We start from the raw sequence: 13,200 nt of genomic DNA on the forward strand, positions 1-13,200 counted from the left end.
GGCGGCGGTGCCGGCCTGGCCTGGCCTGGCTGAGGGGAGGCGGCGGGCGGGAGCGATGGCGGAGGCCGGGCCACAGGCGCCGCCGCCCCCGGGCACCCCAAGCCGGCACGAGAAGAGCTTGGGACTTCTCACCACCAAGTTCGTGTCGCTTCTACAGGAGGCCAAGGACGGCGTGCTTGACCTCAAGCTGGTGCGGCCTGGGCTAAGGGGCGACCGGGAGGATGGTGGACCAGGCAGGCCTGGACCTGTAGTGGGAACCCATGGGGCCGTCCAGCTGAGCCCTCAGAAAGCAAGCCGCCATGGGTGTGCTTTCTCACAGGAGGGAGGCCGGGAGCAGTTTCATTCATTCGGCCGAAGCCATTGGGCGTCAGCTATGTGCCAGGCTCTGGGGTGCAGTTGCTGGTCCTCGTGGCCCTCCTCGGCTGGTGTGGGAAGAAGAGCATCAGAACATCAGTTCAGGCTGTGCCGGCCTCTTCCTGCCTCGCGGTCCTGATCTGCTGTGGTGCCTGGGAGGAGGGTTGGAACTCAGGTCACCCCTTTTTCAGATCACTTCCAGACCAGGTTTCAAGGTAGCTGGGGGGACACCTGAGAGTGGGGCTGAGTATCCTGCTCTCTGTTCTGTCTGCCAGGCAGCTGACACCCTTGCTGTGCGCCAGAAGCGGCGGATTTACGACATTACCAACGTGCTGGAAGGTATCGGGCTGATCGAGAAAAAATCCAAGAATAGCATCCAGTGGAAGTGAGTGGGAGCACCTGGGAGGGCAATGGCATCTCTTACCCAGAAGTGTCAGGGGTGTGGGGAGGAGGACATAGGAGAGAGCAGGGGCCATGGGACCCAGAGTTCCTAGCATCTCCTCTCAGCCTCACTCCCTGGGCTCAGGGGTGTGGGGCCTGGCTGCAATACCCGGGAGATTGCGGACAAGCTGATTGAGCTCAAGGCTGAGATCGAGGAGCTGCAGCAGCGGGAGCAGGAACTGGACAAGCACAAGGTGTGGGTGCAGCAGAGCATCCGGAATGTCACAGAGGACGTGCAGAACAGCTGATATCCTCCTGGCGGTCCCTGCTCCCGGGGAGTGGGTGAGGGGCCCTCTAGTCCAGTTGGGTTTGCTCTGTGGTGCCCTAGACACTATCCCTCTTGGGAGGATGACCCTGCAGCTCCTGGCCAGGTCCCTGTCTTGGCCTCCCTCCTCAAACTCAAAGCCCTTCCCCAGCCAGTCTTGGCCTGTGATCCTTCTCCTTGTAGATGCCAGGCCCAGGCCTTTCTCTGAGAGCTTGTATGTCAGATCTCTGCTAAAGAGTTGGGTTTTCTCTGTGGTCTGCCATCTGTCACCATAGGCAGGGCATCAGCCGTTCTCCTTAACCCCCACACCTTGGCGTACGTGACTCATGAGGACATCTGCAGATGCTTTGCTGGTGAGCAGAGCCTGGGTAGGGGGTGATGGGGGTGGGGCTGGGCTGAGCCACAGCCCTGAGCAGTGGGCTCAGTGCCCAAGGAGAGTTTTGTCTCTTAAGAGGGTTCCTTGGGCTTGCCCAAAGAGGACCCAGGCAGGGTAAGTCCTGGGTTTGAGGGTCACTGGGACCTCATGGAGGCAAATCATACTGAACGGGTACAAGAATTCTGGGCTGGATCCCTGGGTCAGTCCCCAGTTGCACTGTTTCCTGGGTTTGGCTTCTCAGGCATGACAGAGGCATAAGGGGGACAGAGTGTGTGTGTACGCTCTTGCATGCTTGTATCCAGAGAAGAGTGGTGCTCACTTGCAACCTGTAGTCAGTTGCATTATAGATATAGAAACTGTTCCTTCTCCATTTTGCATCCTCTAGACTGGTTTGGGGAAGGAACACTGGCCTTGGCCTGAACATTTGCTCCTAGGGAGCAGCCCCTTCAATCAAGAAGTGAGATGCCCGTGGCCAGCAATCCTTCAGTCCACATGTTTGAAGCCAGATTTTCTGGTTACTGACCCTTGGGCTCTTGGGAGGAGAAAAGCTTTAGATTCTGCCCCAGCCATTGTTGGGGTTGGGTGAGGTTTACTGTCCTAAGAGACCATGATTTCCTTACTTGCTCAAAGGGATAGGCACCCCCATTCTCAGATTAGATTGAGCCCATGGGCCCTGACCCATCCTTGTCATTCTAGGAGATACCCTCCTGGCCATCCGGGCCCCGTCGGGCACCAGCCTTGAGGTGCCCATCCCAGAGGTGGGTGCTCAGCCCCGGCAGGCGGGGTTGATTGAGGGCGGGTGCTGGCTGTGGAGCCTGATAAGTCCCGGGTGGGGCAGGTAGGGGGAGGCCTGGGTTTGGGGGTTATCTAGAAGAACGGGCAGCCTAGGGTGGGAGAGGACACTGTGGCCCTGGCCCAGGGTCAGGCCAGAGCCAGGCCTGCTTCTAATTCCTCCTGTCCCCCATCCCCCACCTCCAGGGCCTCAATGGACAGAAGAAGTACCAGATTCACCTGAAGAGTGTGAGTGGCCCCATCGAGGTGCTGCTGGTGAACAAGGAGGCATGGAGCTCACCACCAGTGGCGGTGCCTGTGCCACCACCTGAAGATCTGCTCCACAGCCCACCTGCTGTCTCTACCCCTCCACCTCTGCCCAAGCCTACCCTGGCCCAGCCCCAGGACACCTCACGCCCGAGCAGTCCCCACCTGACCGCCCCCGCCCCTGTCTCTGGCATCACTGAAACCCAGGGGGTGCCCGGTCCAGCAACGGAGATTACAGGTGAGGTGTAACAGGCAGTAGTGATGGTGTGATTTCTGGGGCCCAAAAGGCAATGCCTCTGTGTTGTGGAATGTGTGCTCAGAGTTAGAAGAGACCTTGTGAGGGTTGTCCTTCTCCTGGCCTCCAACTGGCCTCCCCTTGCTATGGTTGTGAATGAGCCGTTTTTAATAGAGAAGCTCTGATTGTGTGAAGGAGTATTAGTGGAGATAGTTTTCCCCGGGTCAACCTCTGTCTCACTGCCCCTGGCAGCCCCTCTTGAAGTGTGGCCACAGGAGCCATGTCATCCTTGAGTCTCCCTCCTGCAGGCCTCATGCCCCTGTCTCCTTCGGGGGCTTATTTCTAGGTTACCTCTGCGGGGGTGAGGGGGATAGGGGATGGGGGACTGGCAGTGCCTCTCTCTCCTTGGGCCTGGGAACCGGGGCTCTTGTCATCCCGACTATGGGCTCTAGCACAAAGCTTCGGTATCCTACTTCCTGCTCCCAAGTGACTGGGTTCAGGGGATGTGGTTGCAGTGAGTGGCGGCCCTGGACCAGACAGCAAGGACGGTGGTGATCTCGGCTCCCTTTCTCCGGGCTTGGCAGCCCTGGACACCCGGCCACTGCAGTCTTCTGCCCTGCTGGACAGCAGCAGCAGCAGCAGCAGCAGCAACAGCAGCTCATCCGGACTCAACCCTTCTACCTCCTTTGAGCCCATCAAGACAGACCCCACAGGAGGTGAGTGCACATCCCCTGAGTGTCAGGGAGAACCCAGCTGTAGACGCTCCTAGGTCAGAAACAGAGCTGGGGCTGGAACCCAGCTCGCCTGTCTCAGCCAGAGCTGGCCAGCCTGATGGCCAGCCCCCCGCATCCACTTTTGCCTCGACCCCAGGCTCTGCCAGCCTGAGTGAGGAGCCTGGCTGCCATCTCGGCACCGGTGCCCTTTGCTCTCCTTCCTGAGTACCTAGAACTCCTGAGCCCCTCTCAAGCCTTGCCTGCCCCCCCTTGCACTCAGGGGTCAGGAAGACATAACTGCCATTCTGGGGAAGGGGCTGTGGTACGGCCCTCAGGCTCCAAAGGTGGGGGCAGTGCCTTCTCAGGGGAGGTGACATCATCTGCCTGGAGTCTTCTTTCCATCCTGCAATTTGGGTATTTGCTTCTTCCAGGACTCATTCTCCTTGGCCCACAAGCACCGCTCAGTCTCTTCTCGCTAAGTGACTCTTTGTCTTCTGTGTTCCCTCTGTCACGTTCACCGTGTCGTCTCTGTCTGGCCTCCTTGGGCAGGTCTTCCCTACTCCATTCCATGTCTTGGTCTCCTCGTCATCCTCCAGGTTGCAGCATTCAGGACCCTTGTACCCCCCACCCCATGGGACACCAGTGCTGCTCTGAAGAAGTGGCCTTGCCCTGACTGCTGGTTCCAGCAGGTTTCTGGGCTGATTCGCTCCTGTGCTCTCTTACTCCATGGTGTTGCTTTCCAGCTTCTTTGGCATTTATGGTGCCAACTTTGGCTGTTCTCTCTCATAAGCTTCTTCTGACCTCTCCCTTGCATGCCTTTCTAAATGTCGTGTTTCCTAGGTCTCTGTCCATTGCACACCTGTGGGGGGCACGCATTCTGGGTAGATGAATCCCCGGCCTCCGGCTTGCCTAGGTCTTTGCTGAACTCCACACCTGTGTCCATGTGCCTTCCTCTGCACATCTGATGGGCACTTCATTCCTGTATCCTTAACTGAAGCTGATTTGCTGTCTCTGTGCATACCCTCCTATTGGCCCTGGTCCCCTAGGCCTGACACCTGCATGTCACTCCAGTTCCATCACCTCGCTTCTCCTGCTCTCCACTTCACATTAACTGAGTTTTGTCTCAGACATCTCCCATTACTGGCTTCCTGTATCCTCAACACTCAGGATCACTGCCGGCTACCTCTACCCGAAATTCTTCAGCATCCTCCTCTTTACCCTGACTGATAGGGATCTGTCTGAAATACAGGTTGAGTGTGGTATTTTTGTGTTTACTGAGTATCTTATCGGCTTTTTAAGGCCTGCTGGATAAAACTAGAGCCCCTGCACTTGGCATAGGTGATCCGCGTGTGCCAGCGCCCTTCTCCAGTTTCGTTTTCCTCTGCTTCCCGTGTGCCTTCTCCCAGTCAGACCTTTGTAGCAGACTTGTTACCCTGTAGCACCAGCTCCTGTTAAGTGTCTGCCTGCTCCTCTGCCAAGTGACCTGGCCCAGGGTGTGGTCTCTGAGCCTGGCATGGAGCAGGTGCTCAGCAAGAGCAGGGATGAGTGGGGCATCTGCCATCAGATAGGGCATACCTACTGAGCCCGTAGAGGGGGTCTGCTGCCCTTCTGCAGCACTTCTGAGTTAGAAGGGCTGTATCAGTCACTTACGATGGCCTTTAGTACCCTGGGCTCAGCACTAAGGATCTCACATCTAGCAGGGGAGACTGACAATGCCAGCTTGGCCTGGGGCAGGGTCTCCATCTCCTCAGCTAGGTGGAGCCCCAAGACAGGTGGTATAACATCTGAGGAAGGTGGAGGCCAGAGTGGGACCAGACTGGATCTCTGTGCCCTTGAGCATGGCTTTCTTGTCTTTCAGTTCTGGAACTCCCCAAAGAGCTGTCAGAAATCTTTGATCCCACACGAGGTAGGTCTGCATCCTTCATGGGGTAAGGGCACAGCTCATTGGGTCTTATGGTGGTTTCTTGCACTTCTGAGGACCTATGATTGTGCTTGGTACCTGAGCAAAGAGTAAAGTCTTGATGGGTGGCTAGGGGGGATCCCCTTCATGGGCTTTGGTGGGTGGAGAGCCAGGAGCCAAAATGTAACTGAGCTCTCCCTCCCTCCCCAGAATGCATGAGCTCAGAGCTGCTGGAGGAGCTGATGTCCTCAGAAGGTGGGTGGCCCAGGAAGGTGGGGGTGGGGGTGGGCAGGGGGTTGGGCAACTGCTGGAGGAGGGGGGGCTTGGCCCAGAGCCTCAGCCTGGTGCTCTCTGCAGTGTTTGCCCCCCTCCTCCGCCTTTCACCACCCCCTGGAGACCACGATTACATCTACAACCTGGACGAGAGTGAAGGTGTCTGTGACCTCTTCGATGTGCCTGTTCTCAACCTTTGACTGACAGGGACATTCCCTGTGTGGCTGGGACACAGACTGTGTGATCTGGGGGCTGCCTGAGGACCTCCCCCACTCTAGCCCTACACAGCTTGAGAGCCACAGATTCCTGGCTTCCTCAGCCTTCCCTCACTGCAGTTCTGACCACAACTCCCACTCCTGCACGAGCACCTCTACCGTGCTAGGAACGCAGGAGAAAGGGGCTCAGCCCCCTTCACCATGGAGCCAGAGTGTGTGCCTCTCCTTTTCCGGGGCTTTCCCCCACCTCGAGCCCTCTCAGAGCTCAGGCTCGGCTGCCACTCAGTGGCACAGAACTGAAGACCTGCCATCATCTGCATAGGGCACCTTGTCCAGCCCCACTGCCCTGTTGCAGCCAATGCCTCCCACTCTGAGGAGCGAAGCCTGGGGTGGAGCCAGGCGCCTACCAGCACCACCCCTAGCCTCCTTCACTTCTCCCCGCCCCTGACCCTGCAGCTCCCCTTGGACATCTCCCGTATACCCCCCATCTGCTGGGCCCTTAGCCCGAGTACCTATAGGAGGTAGGGGGTGGGGGTGGGGCTGCTAACAGGAAGGAACAGAGAGGTCTTTAGCTAGAAATCTGGGCGGGTGAGCCCCTAAGGATTGGCCCAATCTCCTGCTGCCCTGTAGGCACCCCCCCCCACCCCGTTTATTCATTTACCCTCATTTAGAGCCATTTGCAGAGATTTAGAAAGATTTGCAGTAACGAATGGATTCCTATATAAAGATTATTTTTATACTTTTTGCAGCAAAAGGAAATTGTAATATTTGTACAGTATCCAAGTGAATAAAGACCATGCCTAAGGCTATCTCTGATCTGGTTCTTTCAGGCCCTTCCCTGGAATTCTGGATTGGTGGTGGGACCGGGCGGGTTACCATTCTCGGAAAGGGAGGTGTGGCTGCTCTAGCATCCCGCCCTCCCCACCCCCACCTGGCTCACCTTGGGGCGGGGCGGAGCCGCTGGGGTGGGGCGGGGCAGGGCAGGAGCCTACCCCGGGGACTCCAACCCGGAACTAGTCTCAGCTCCCTTGGGAAGGCCGCGGCCCTCTGGCCAGCAGCGGGAACCTGACCCGTCAGTGCGGGCCGTGGCCCGCGTCAGTCCAGGCCTTGAACAGAGGGACGTCCTCGTTCTCGGAGGCACCAGAGCAGGCGCGCCCTTGGCCGGAGCTTGGACGGTCTGGAAACTACAGGCGCCCCTGCCCTGGCTGGACCATGGCGCCCCCGCGGAACGTGGTGAAGATTGCGGTCCAGATGCCTGACGCCATCCCGCAGCTCATCCAGCTGGACCAGGTCACTAGGCTTGTCTGGCCTCCATTCACTCCACTACCCACTTCCGGGTCGCCCCCTTCCCCTCGGAACCCCCAGGCTCCTCCCCAACTCCTCCCCACACCTGCCCCATGAGTGACTTCTCCACTTGCAGGCAAAGCCACTGGCCGCTGTACTGAAGGAGGTGTGCGACGCGTGAGTGCAGGCTAGCCAGGCTGGGGAGGGGGATGGGGGGGAATGGGAGGGCAGGAGGGAGGGGCGCCCTCTACCTGTCTCACTGAGCCTCCGCTCCTCGCAGGTGGAGCCTGGTTCACGCGGAAAGCTATGCCCTGCAGTTTGCTGATGGGCATAGGAGATATATCACTGAGAACGTAAGTCTCTGCCTCCTCCCCCTCCCCCCGACCCGCCAGGCCCATATCCCAGTGTGCGACACCCCCCACTTCTAAGCCACCTGATCTTGATTCCTCAAACTCATCCCGCTGTCTGGAATGTGATCTTTCTTTTTTCCTGACTCCCAAACCCTCCCTCACCAACAACCCGGATTAACCGATCCTCAGAGCCCTTCTTGACTTCTCTTCCTGTCTCTCCATCTTCTCCAGAACCGAACAGAGATCAAGAACGGCAGCATCCTGTGCCTCAGCACTGCCCCAGTAATGCCCTTCCTGACCCCGCCCTCATCCCCTGCCCTTTTTCAATCCCTCTTTGCCTTCCACCGTCCTCTCTGCCCACATGGGGACTCTGGACCCCAGCTCCGCAGTGCCCCACCTAGTGGACATCTGAGTCTCACACCTCTAGTTCTTACTCCTTAACTTCACCCAGCCTCCTCACCTCTCCCACCCCTGCCCAGGACCTTGAGGCTGAGCGGCTGTTGGGTGGGCTGCAGAGTGGGAGTCGTGAAAGGCGCCGGGAAACTCTGCAGCACCTCGTTTCACTGGCCCCAGACGTGACCTTTGCCCAGGAGGTCATCAGCCGCGATGGGCTTCAGAAACTAGGCACCATCATTGAGGATGGGGATGAGTGAGCACAAGACTGCGGTTTGTGGGGGACATGGTGGGGCTGGGGCCCTGGTCTGGCCCCACTCAGCCCCACATGTCCTCCCAGCTTAGGGGAGGTGCTGACCCTCGCACTGAGGGCCTTCTTGGAGCTCATGGAACATGGCATGGTGTCCTGGGAGACTCTGAGCATCCCCTTTGTTAGGAAGGTGGGTTGGCTTTTCTGGGGCGGCAGGTAGGGGGAGTGGGGTGGTGTCAGGATCTGGCCTTCCCTGGCGGGGAAGTGGTAGCAAGCCCCTACCCCTGTCGCAGGTGGTATGCTACGTGAACATGAACCTGATGGATGCATGGGTGCAGCCCCTGGCCCTCAGGCTGCTAGAGAGTGTGACCTTGAGCAGCCCTGCCCTGGGCCAGCTGGTCAAGAGTGAGGTGCCACTGGATAGGCTGCTGGTGCACCTACAGGTGTAAGTGTGGGTGGCTGGGGGTGGAATACAGATGAGGGGCATGGATCCAGACCCCAGATAGCCCGCTGAGCCCTCCTCTTCTTGCCCCAGGATGAACCAGCAGCTCCAAACCAAGGCTATGGCATTGCTGACAGCCTTGCTACAGGGGGCCAGCCCTACTGAACGTAAGGTGAGTGTCCCATCTGGCTGGATGGGGGCGGGGGGTAGGAGCTGGTGGGCACTGTGCTTCAACCCGGGACTGCGGGATGGCTGCTCACGATGGGACTAAATCATCTAAGCCCCCTTCCCACTTACCTCAGCACATGCTTGACTACTTGTGGCAGAGAAACCTTCGCCAGTTCATCTATAAGGTAGGAAGGACTGGGCTAGGCAGACCCCTCCCCACTTTTCCTCCCCCAGCAAGCCTGCGCTCACCACGCACTGGCTGTTCTCCAGAACATCATCCACAGCGCAGCGCCACTGGGTGACGAGATGGCGCACCATTTGTATGTACTGCAGGCCCTTACATTGGGGCTGCTGGAGCCACGCATGAGGACGCCCCTGGACCCCTACAGCCAGGTGGGTGCCTTTGGGGTACACGGGCTGGGGAAGCTGGAGCATGGCCTCGAATCTGTGATCCTGATGCCCCCAACCCAACAACGACCCCAGGAGCAGCGGGAGCAGCTGCAGGCCCTGCGCCAGGCTGCCTTCGAGTCGGAGGGGGAGTCTCTGGGCACTGGACTGAGTGCCGACCGTCGCCATTCCCTGTGTGCCCGCGAGTTCCGAAAGCTGGGCTTTTCCGTGAGTGACCCCTCCCTAACTCCCCACCCCTGCCTCAGCACAGAGCTGCTGTGGTTCCAGAGGCCTGGGGCCCTCACTGAGCTGCCTGTCCCACTTCCCCCAGAACAGCAACCCCGCGCAGGATCTCGAGCGCGTGCCCCCTGGCCTGCTGGCCCTGGACAACATGCTCTACTTCTCCAGACACGCACCCAGTGCCTACAGCCGGGTCAGTAATAGGGTGGGTGGGATATGGCAGGGTCCCTGTGGCCTTAGCTGTGCTCCCCACCCCATTCTCTTTTTCTACCTCCCCCCCCCACCCCAGTTTGTGTTGGAGAACAGCAGCCGTGAGGACAAGCACGAGTGCCCCTTTGCCCGGAGCAGCATCCAGCTGACAGTGCTGCTGTGCGAGCTGCTCCGCGTCGGGGAGCCCTGTGAGTGGGACGGGGCACAGCGTGTCCGGGAACGGGGGACGGAAGGGCAGAGAGGGCCAGGGGCTGCACACATGTTCTCCCTGAGCCCCTCCTGCCCCCCTGCTCCAGGTTCCGAAACAGCCCAGGACTTTTCGCCCATGTTCTTCGGCCAAGACCAGAGTTTCCATGAGCTCTTCTGTGTGAGCATCCAGCTGCTGAATAAGACCTGGAAGGAGATGCGGGCCACCCAGGAGGACTTTGACAAGGTGGGTGGGCTGGAAGCGAGGAGACCCGAGCCAGGGCAGCGGCTGTTCCGAGTAGGGGTCCAGAGCGCAGCCCTGAGCGGAACTTGGTGGCTCCAGGTCATGCAGGTGGTGCGGGAGCAGCTGGCCCGTACGCTGGCCCTGAAGCCCAGCTCCCTGGAGCTTTTCCGAACCAAGGTGAATGCGCTCCCCTATGGGGAGGTGCTGCGGCTGAGGCAGACGGAGCGGCTGCATCAGGAGGGCACGCTGGCCCCTCCCATACTGTGAGTTGGTGGGAGTGGGTCCTAGTCCTGGCCCCACCTGCCCCGGTGCCCCGTGGGCCTTGCTGCAGGTCAGTCCCAGTCAGCAAGCCTTCCCCTCGCCCCCCGCCCCAGGGAGCTACGGGAGAAGCTGAAGCCAGAACTCATGGGCCTGATCCGCCAGCAGCGTTTGCTCCGCCTCTGCGAGGGGACACTCTTCCGCAAAATCAGCAGCCGGAGGCGCCAGGGTGGTTGAGTGGGCAGGGGGGTGGCAGAGAGCGGCTGGTTTGGGGTCAGGGCCCCTCTAGTCACTCTTTCCCTCTTCCCTTTCTGCTCACAGACAAGCTATGGTTCTGCTGCCTGTCCCCAAACCACAAGGTGTTGCAGTATGGGGACGTGGAGGAGGGCGCCAGCCCACCCACCCTGGAGAGCCTGCCTGAGCAGCGTAAGGAGGACGGGGCGGGGGTCCGGATCAGCCACCTGCCCTCCCCAGTGCACCCCCTGTCCGGGGACCGCGTGGGTGGTCAGCCCAGCCTTCTTCCTGCAGTCCCTGTGGCTGATATCAAGGCACTGCTAACAGGCAAAGACTGCCCCCATGTCCGGGAGAAGGGCTCAGGGAAGCAGAACAAGGTGAGGGCAGTGGAGGCCGAGGCTCCTTCCCGCCCGTACCTGCCCTGTTCCCCACTCAGTGCTCTCCACTCCCTGCCTTCCCCAGGATCTCTATGAGTTAGCCTTCTCCGTCAGCTATGACCATGGGGAGGCGGAGGCGTACCTCAATTTCATCGCCCCATCCAAACGGGAGGTGAGTGTCTGGGCTGGGCTGAGCCAAGTTGGGCAGGCAGGCCAGGGAAGAGATGGGCAGGCCCTCACGGAGCTGGCCCCGTCCCCAGTTCCACCTGTGGACAGATGGGCTGAGTGCCCTGCTAGGAAGTCCCATGGGCAGTGAGCAGACTCGGCTGGACCTGGAACAGCTGCTAACGATGGAGACCAAGCTGCGGCTGTTGGAGCTGGAGAATGTGCCCATTCCCGAGCAGCCACCGCCCATCCCCCCGCCCCCCACCAACTTCAACTTCTGCTATGACTGCAGTATTGCTGAACCTTGACAGTGAGGTTGGCCATGGGCCTCAGCTGCTGGCATTCGTGACCGTGAAGGGTGGAGGGTGGAAAAGCCCAGACACCCTGACCCGCAGAGGCTGCAGCAGAAATAAAGTCTGCTTGACTCTTGGGTGTGTGTTGAGCCAGTTCTGAAACTGTGGGCCAAGCCTGCCTTTAAATTTAGCTGGCAAATGAGATGGGGCATCAGGCCAAGGTCACTGCTTGGGGCCACAAACCTGGGTGGTTTCAGTTGAGGGGCTGGAGACAAGGTGACCCTATTGTCCTTCCACAGGAATGAGTCCTCAGCGTTCCTCAGTGCTGGGCCTGCAGAGAGGGATGGCATGTGGTCTGGGTACCAGCCCGTTGAGGGATAAGTGGCAGGGCAGGAGGTATTGCCCTAAGTGGATGCCTTCCTGGGTCGCGTTAACAGGGGCCTGATTTCCAGAAGATTCCTGGCAGTCTGAACTCAGTCTTCTGTCCTGCTTGGCCCTGCCTGGTGTCATTTTCAAGACTTGGAGGCCCTCTGGTGAGAGGCCTGAAGGGACAGATGTGAAGCTCGGTCTGTTTTGTGCTGAATGGCAAACTCAGCTGGTGGGAGGATAGGGCTGATGCTGATAAGAGGGAATTCAATGCTGGAAGCTGGGCATTCTGATTCAGATCTACTGCGGGGAACATGGGTGTGGTAGGGCCCACAGGCAAGACCCTTGGGGGCGGAAGTGGCTAGGGGTATTGGGCCTAGCTGGAGGTCAGTTTCAGAAGCTAGCATACCAATCCACAGGCCCCATAGGGCAGGCTGAAAGCTGCCACCTCTCTCTGACGTCCTCCATGCCTCTCACTACTTCTCTTGCTGAACACCTTCACACATACCTTTTTAAACAGTGTTAACCATCAACATGTTGCCTTGAAAACTGATGAAATGGCCTCTCCTTTGGAGAATGTGCTGGGGGAGCACCTGCTTCTGACTCAGGCTTCCGGGGCCCCACATGCCCACTCCTATATTCAGAGGCTTCCCACCACACTCGGAATAGTTCAAGTTCAACTTGCTATTGAGTTCGAGATAGCAGTCAGGAGCGGGGATCCCAGACCCAGTTAGCACTTCTAATACCATCAGTTCTTCCTCCCCAGTGTCTCCACTCCCTTGTCCAGGTCACCACCAACACCTTGGCAAGAATCTCGTGACTTCCTGCCTCCTGTCTTGCCCCTCCAGTCCTTAATACCCCAAGTGCTTTTTCCAAACATGAAGCTGATCTGATTACACACTCACGTGCACACTACCCCCATCCTGTATTTTTCAGTGTCTCTCTCGTCGTCCATGGGACAATGGTCACAGTTACCCGCCTGAGCTGTAGAGCTAGATGGGTTGCAGACATGTTGTGGTTTAGGATGTCTAACAAAAGGCCTGTGGCTTACAGAGTTCTCTGTGCTTGATCCAAGCTGGCATCCTCCCTGCAGCCCAGGGCCCCCGCCCTGTCCTCCCTAGCACCAGCTCGGGCCTGCCATGTGTACCTCCCCAGTCCTTTCTCATTGCCCTCTTCCTTCCCTTCTCCTTTGTCACTGCCTTGAGTCTTTCCTTGATCTCCTGGGCTCTGTTCGGCTCTGTTTGTTGCTCCCTTAGGCTCCCAGTTCCAGCTGCTTGTTTCTTCATGCACGCCCTGCAAGCTGGACTGTCCTTGTCTGTTGGCTAATTTGCCTCCCCGCCTGACCTGGGGACTGGAAGAGCTTTGGCACCCCTGAACCCCACACAAAGTGCAGTGCCTGCGGGCACTCGGGCAGCCATTCTAGCTGCTCCTAGAACTGGTGGACAGATGGACAGAGAGGTGGACAGATAGTTTCTCAGAGTTGCTGTTAAGAAGTCACTGGCACTGTTCAGGAGGTTGGACTAGGGGGCTTCTAATGACCCTG

At 58.8% G+C, this 13,200-nt stretch overlaps 2 protein-coding genes across 6 annotated transcripts; both read left to right on the forward strand.

Annotated features, from left to right (window-relative positions):
- The first annotated feature begins 8 nt into the window (after window positions 1–8).
- On the forward strand, window positions 9–6,619 carry E2F4 (E2F transcription factor 4). The gene is made up of 10 exons (XM_008702481.2): window positions 9–190; window positions 630–739; window positions 881–1,042; window positions 1,370–1,413; window positions 2,133–2,194; window positions 2,415–2,712; window positions 3,225–3,425; window positions 5,281–5,328; window positions 5,533–5,577; window positions 5,680–6,619. The coding sequence occupies exons 1-10, from the start codon at window positions 56–58 to the stop codon at window positions 5,793–5,795; spliced, it is 1,221 nt and encodes a 406-aa protein (XP_008700703.1). The 5' UTR covers window positions 9–55; the 3' UTR covers window positions 5,796–6,619.
- A 296-nt stretch (window positions 6,620–6,915) lies between these two features.
- ELMO3 (engulfment and cell motility 3) lies at window positions 6,916–11,428 on the forward strand. Of its 5 annotated transcripts, XM_008702478.2 has the most exons (20): window positions 6,922–7,100; window positions 7,231–7,271; window positions 7,375–7,447; window positions 7,676–7,726; window positions 7,924–8,093; window positions 8,178–8,277; window positions 8,381–8,532; window positions 8,623–8,701; window positions 8,832–8,882; window positions 8,968–9,090; window positions 9,181–9,312; window positions 9,416–9,517; window positions 9,614–9,722; window positions 9,831–9,967; window positions 10,064–10,227; window positions 10,339–10,451; window positions 10,544–10,648; window positions 10,751–10,833; window positions 10,919–11,005; window positions 11,094–11,428. In XM_008702478.2, the coding sequence occupies exons 1-20, from the start codon at window positions 7,023–7,025 to the stop codon at window positions 11,304–11,306; spliced, it is 2,163 nt and encodes a 720-aa protein (XP_008700700.1). In that variant the 5' UTR covers window positions 6,922–7,022; the 3' UTR covers window positions 11,307–11,428. The 5 variants fall into 5 exon arrangements, with proteins under 5 accessions (XP_040489371.1, XP_040489373.1, XP_040489374.1 ...); XM_040633440.1 differs by having other exon boundaries at window positions 6,918–7,100; window positions 10,544–10,833; XM_040633441.1 differs by having other exon boundaries at window positions 6,919–7,100; window positions 9,416–9,722.
- The last annotated feature ends 1,772 nt before the right edge of the window (window positions 11,429–13,200 follow it).

Source organism: Ursus maritimus, unplaced genomic scaffold, assembly GCF_017311325.1.
Source record: "Ursus maritimus isolate PB19 unplaced genomic scaffold, ASM1731132v1 scaffold_19, whole genome shotgun sequence".
NCBI classification, from domain to species: Eukaryota; Metazoa; Chordata; class Mammalia; order Carnivora; family Ursidae; genus Ursus; species Ursus maritimus.

Bases quoted from the DNA above. Each gene is read 5' to 3' on its own strand.
- ELMO3 (XM_040633437.1), top strand. From the start codon at position 7,023: ATGGCGCCCCCGCGGAACGTGGTGAAGATTGCGGTCCAGATGCCTGAC. The intron at 7,448-7,675 runs GTAAGTCTCTGC...CATCTTCTCCAG, and splicing joins GGAGATATATCACTGAGAAC to AACCGAACAGAGATCAAGAA. The intron at 7,727-7,923 runs GTAATGCCCTTC...ACCCCTGCCCAG, and splicing joins TGTGCCTCAGCACTGCCCCA to GACCTTGAGGCTGAGCGGCT.
- E2F4 (XM_008702481.2), top strand. From the start codon at position 56: ATGGCGGAGGCCGGGCCACAGGCGCCGCCGCCCCCGGGCACCCCAAGC. The intron at 1,043-1,369 runs ATATCCTCCTGG...TAACCCCCACAC, and splicing joins GAGGACGTGCAGAACAGCTG to CTTGGCGTACGTGACTCATG. The intron at 1,414-2,132 runs GTGAGCAGAGCC...TTGTCATTCTAG, and splicing joins CATCTGCAGATGCTTTGCTG to GAGATACCCTCCTGGCCATC.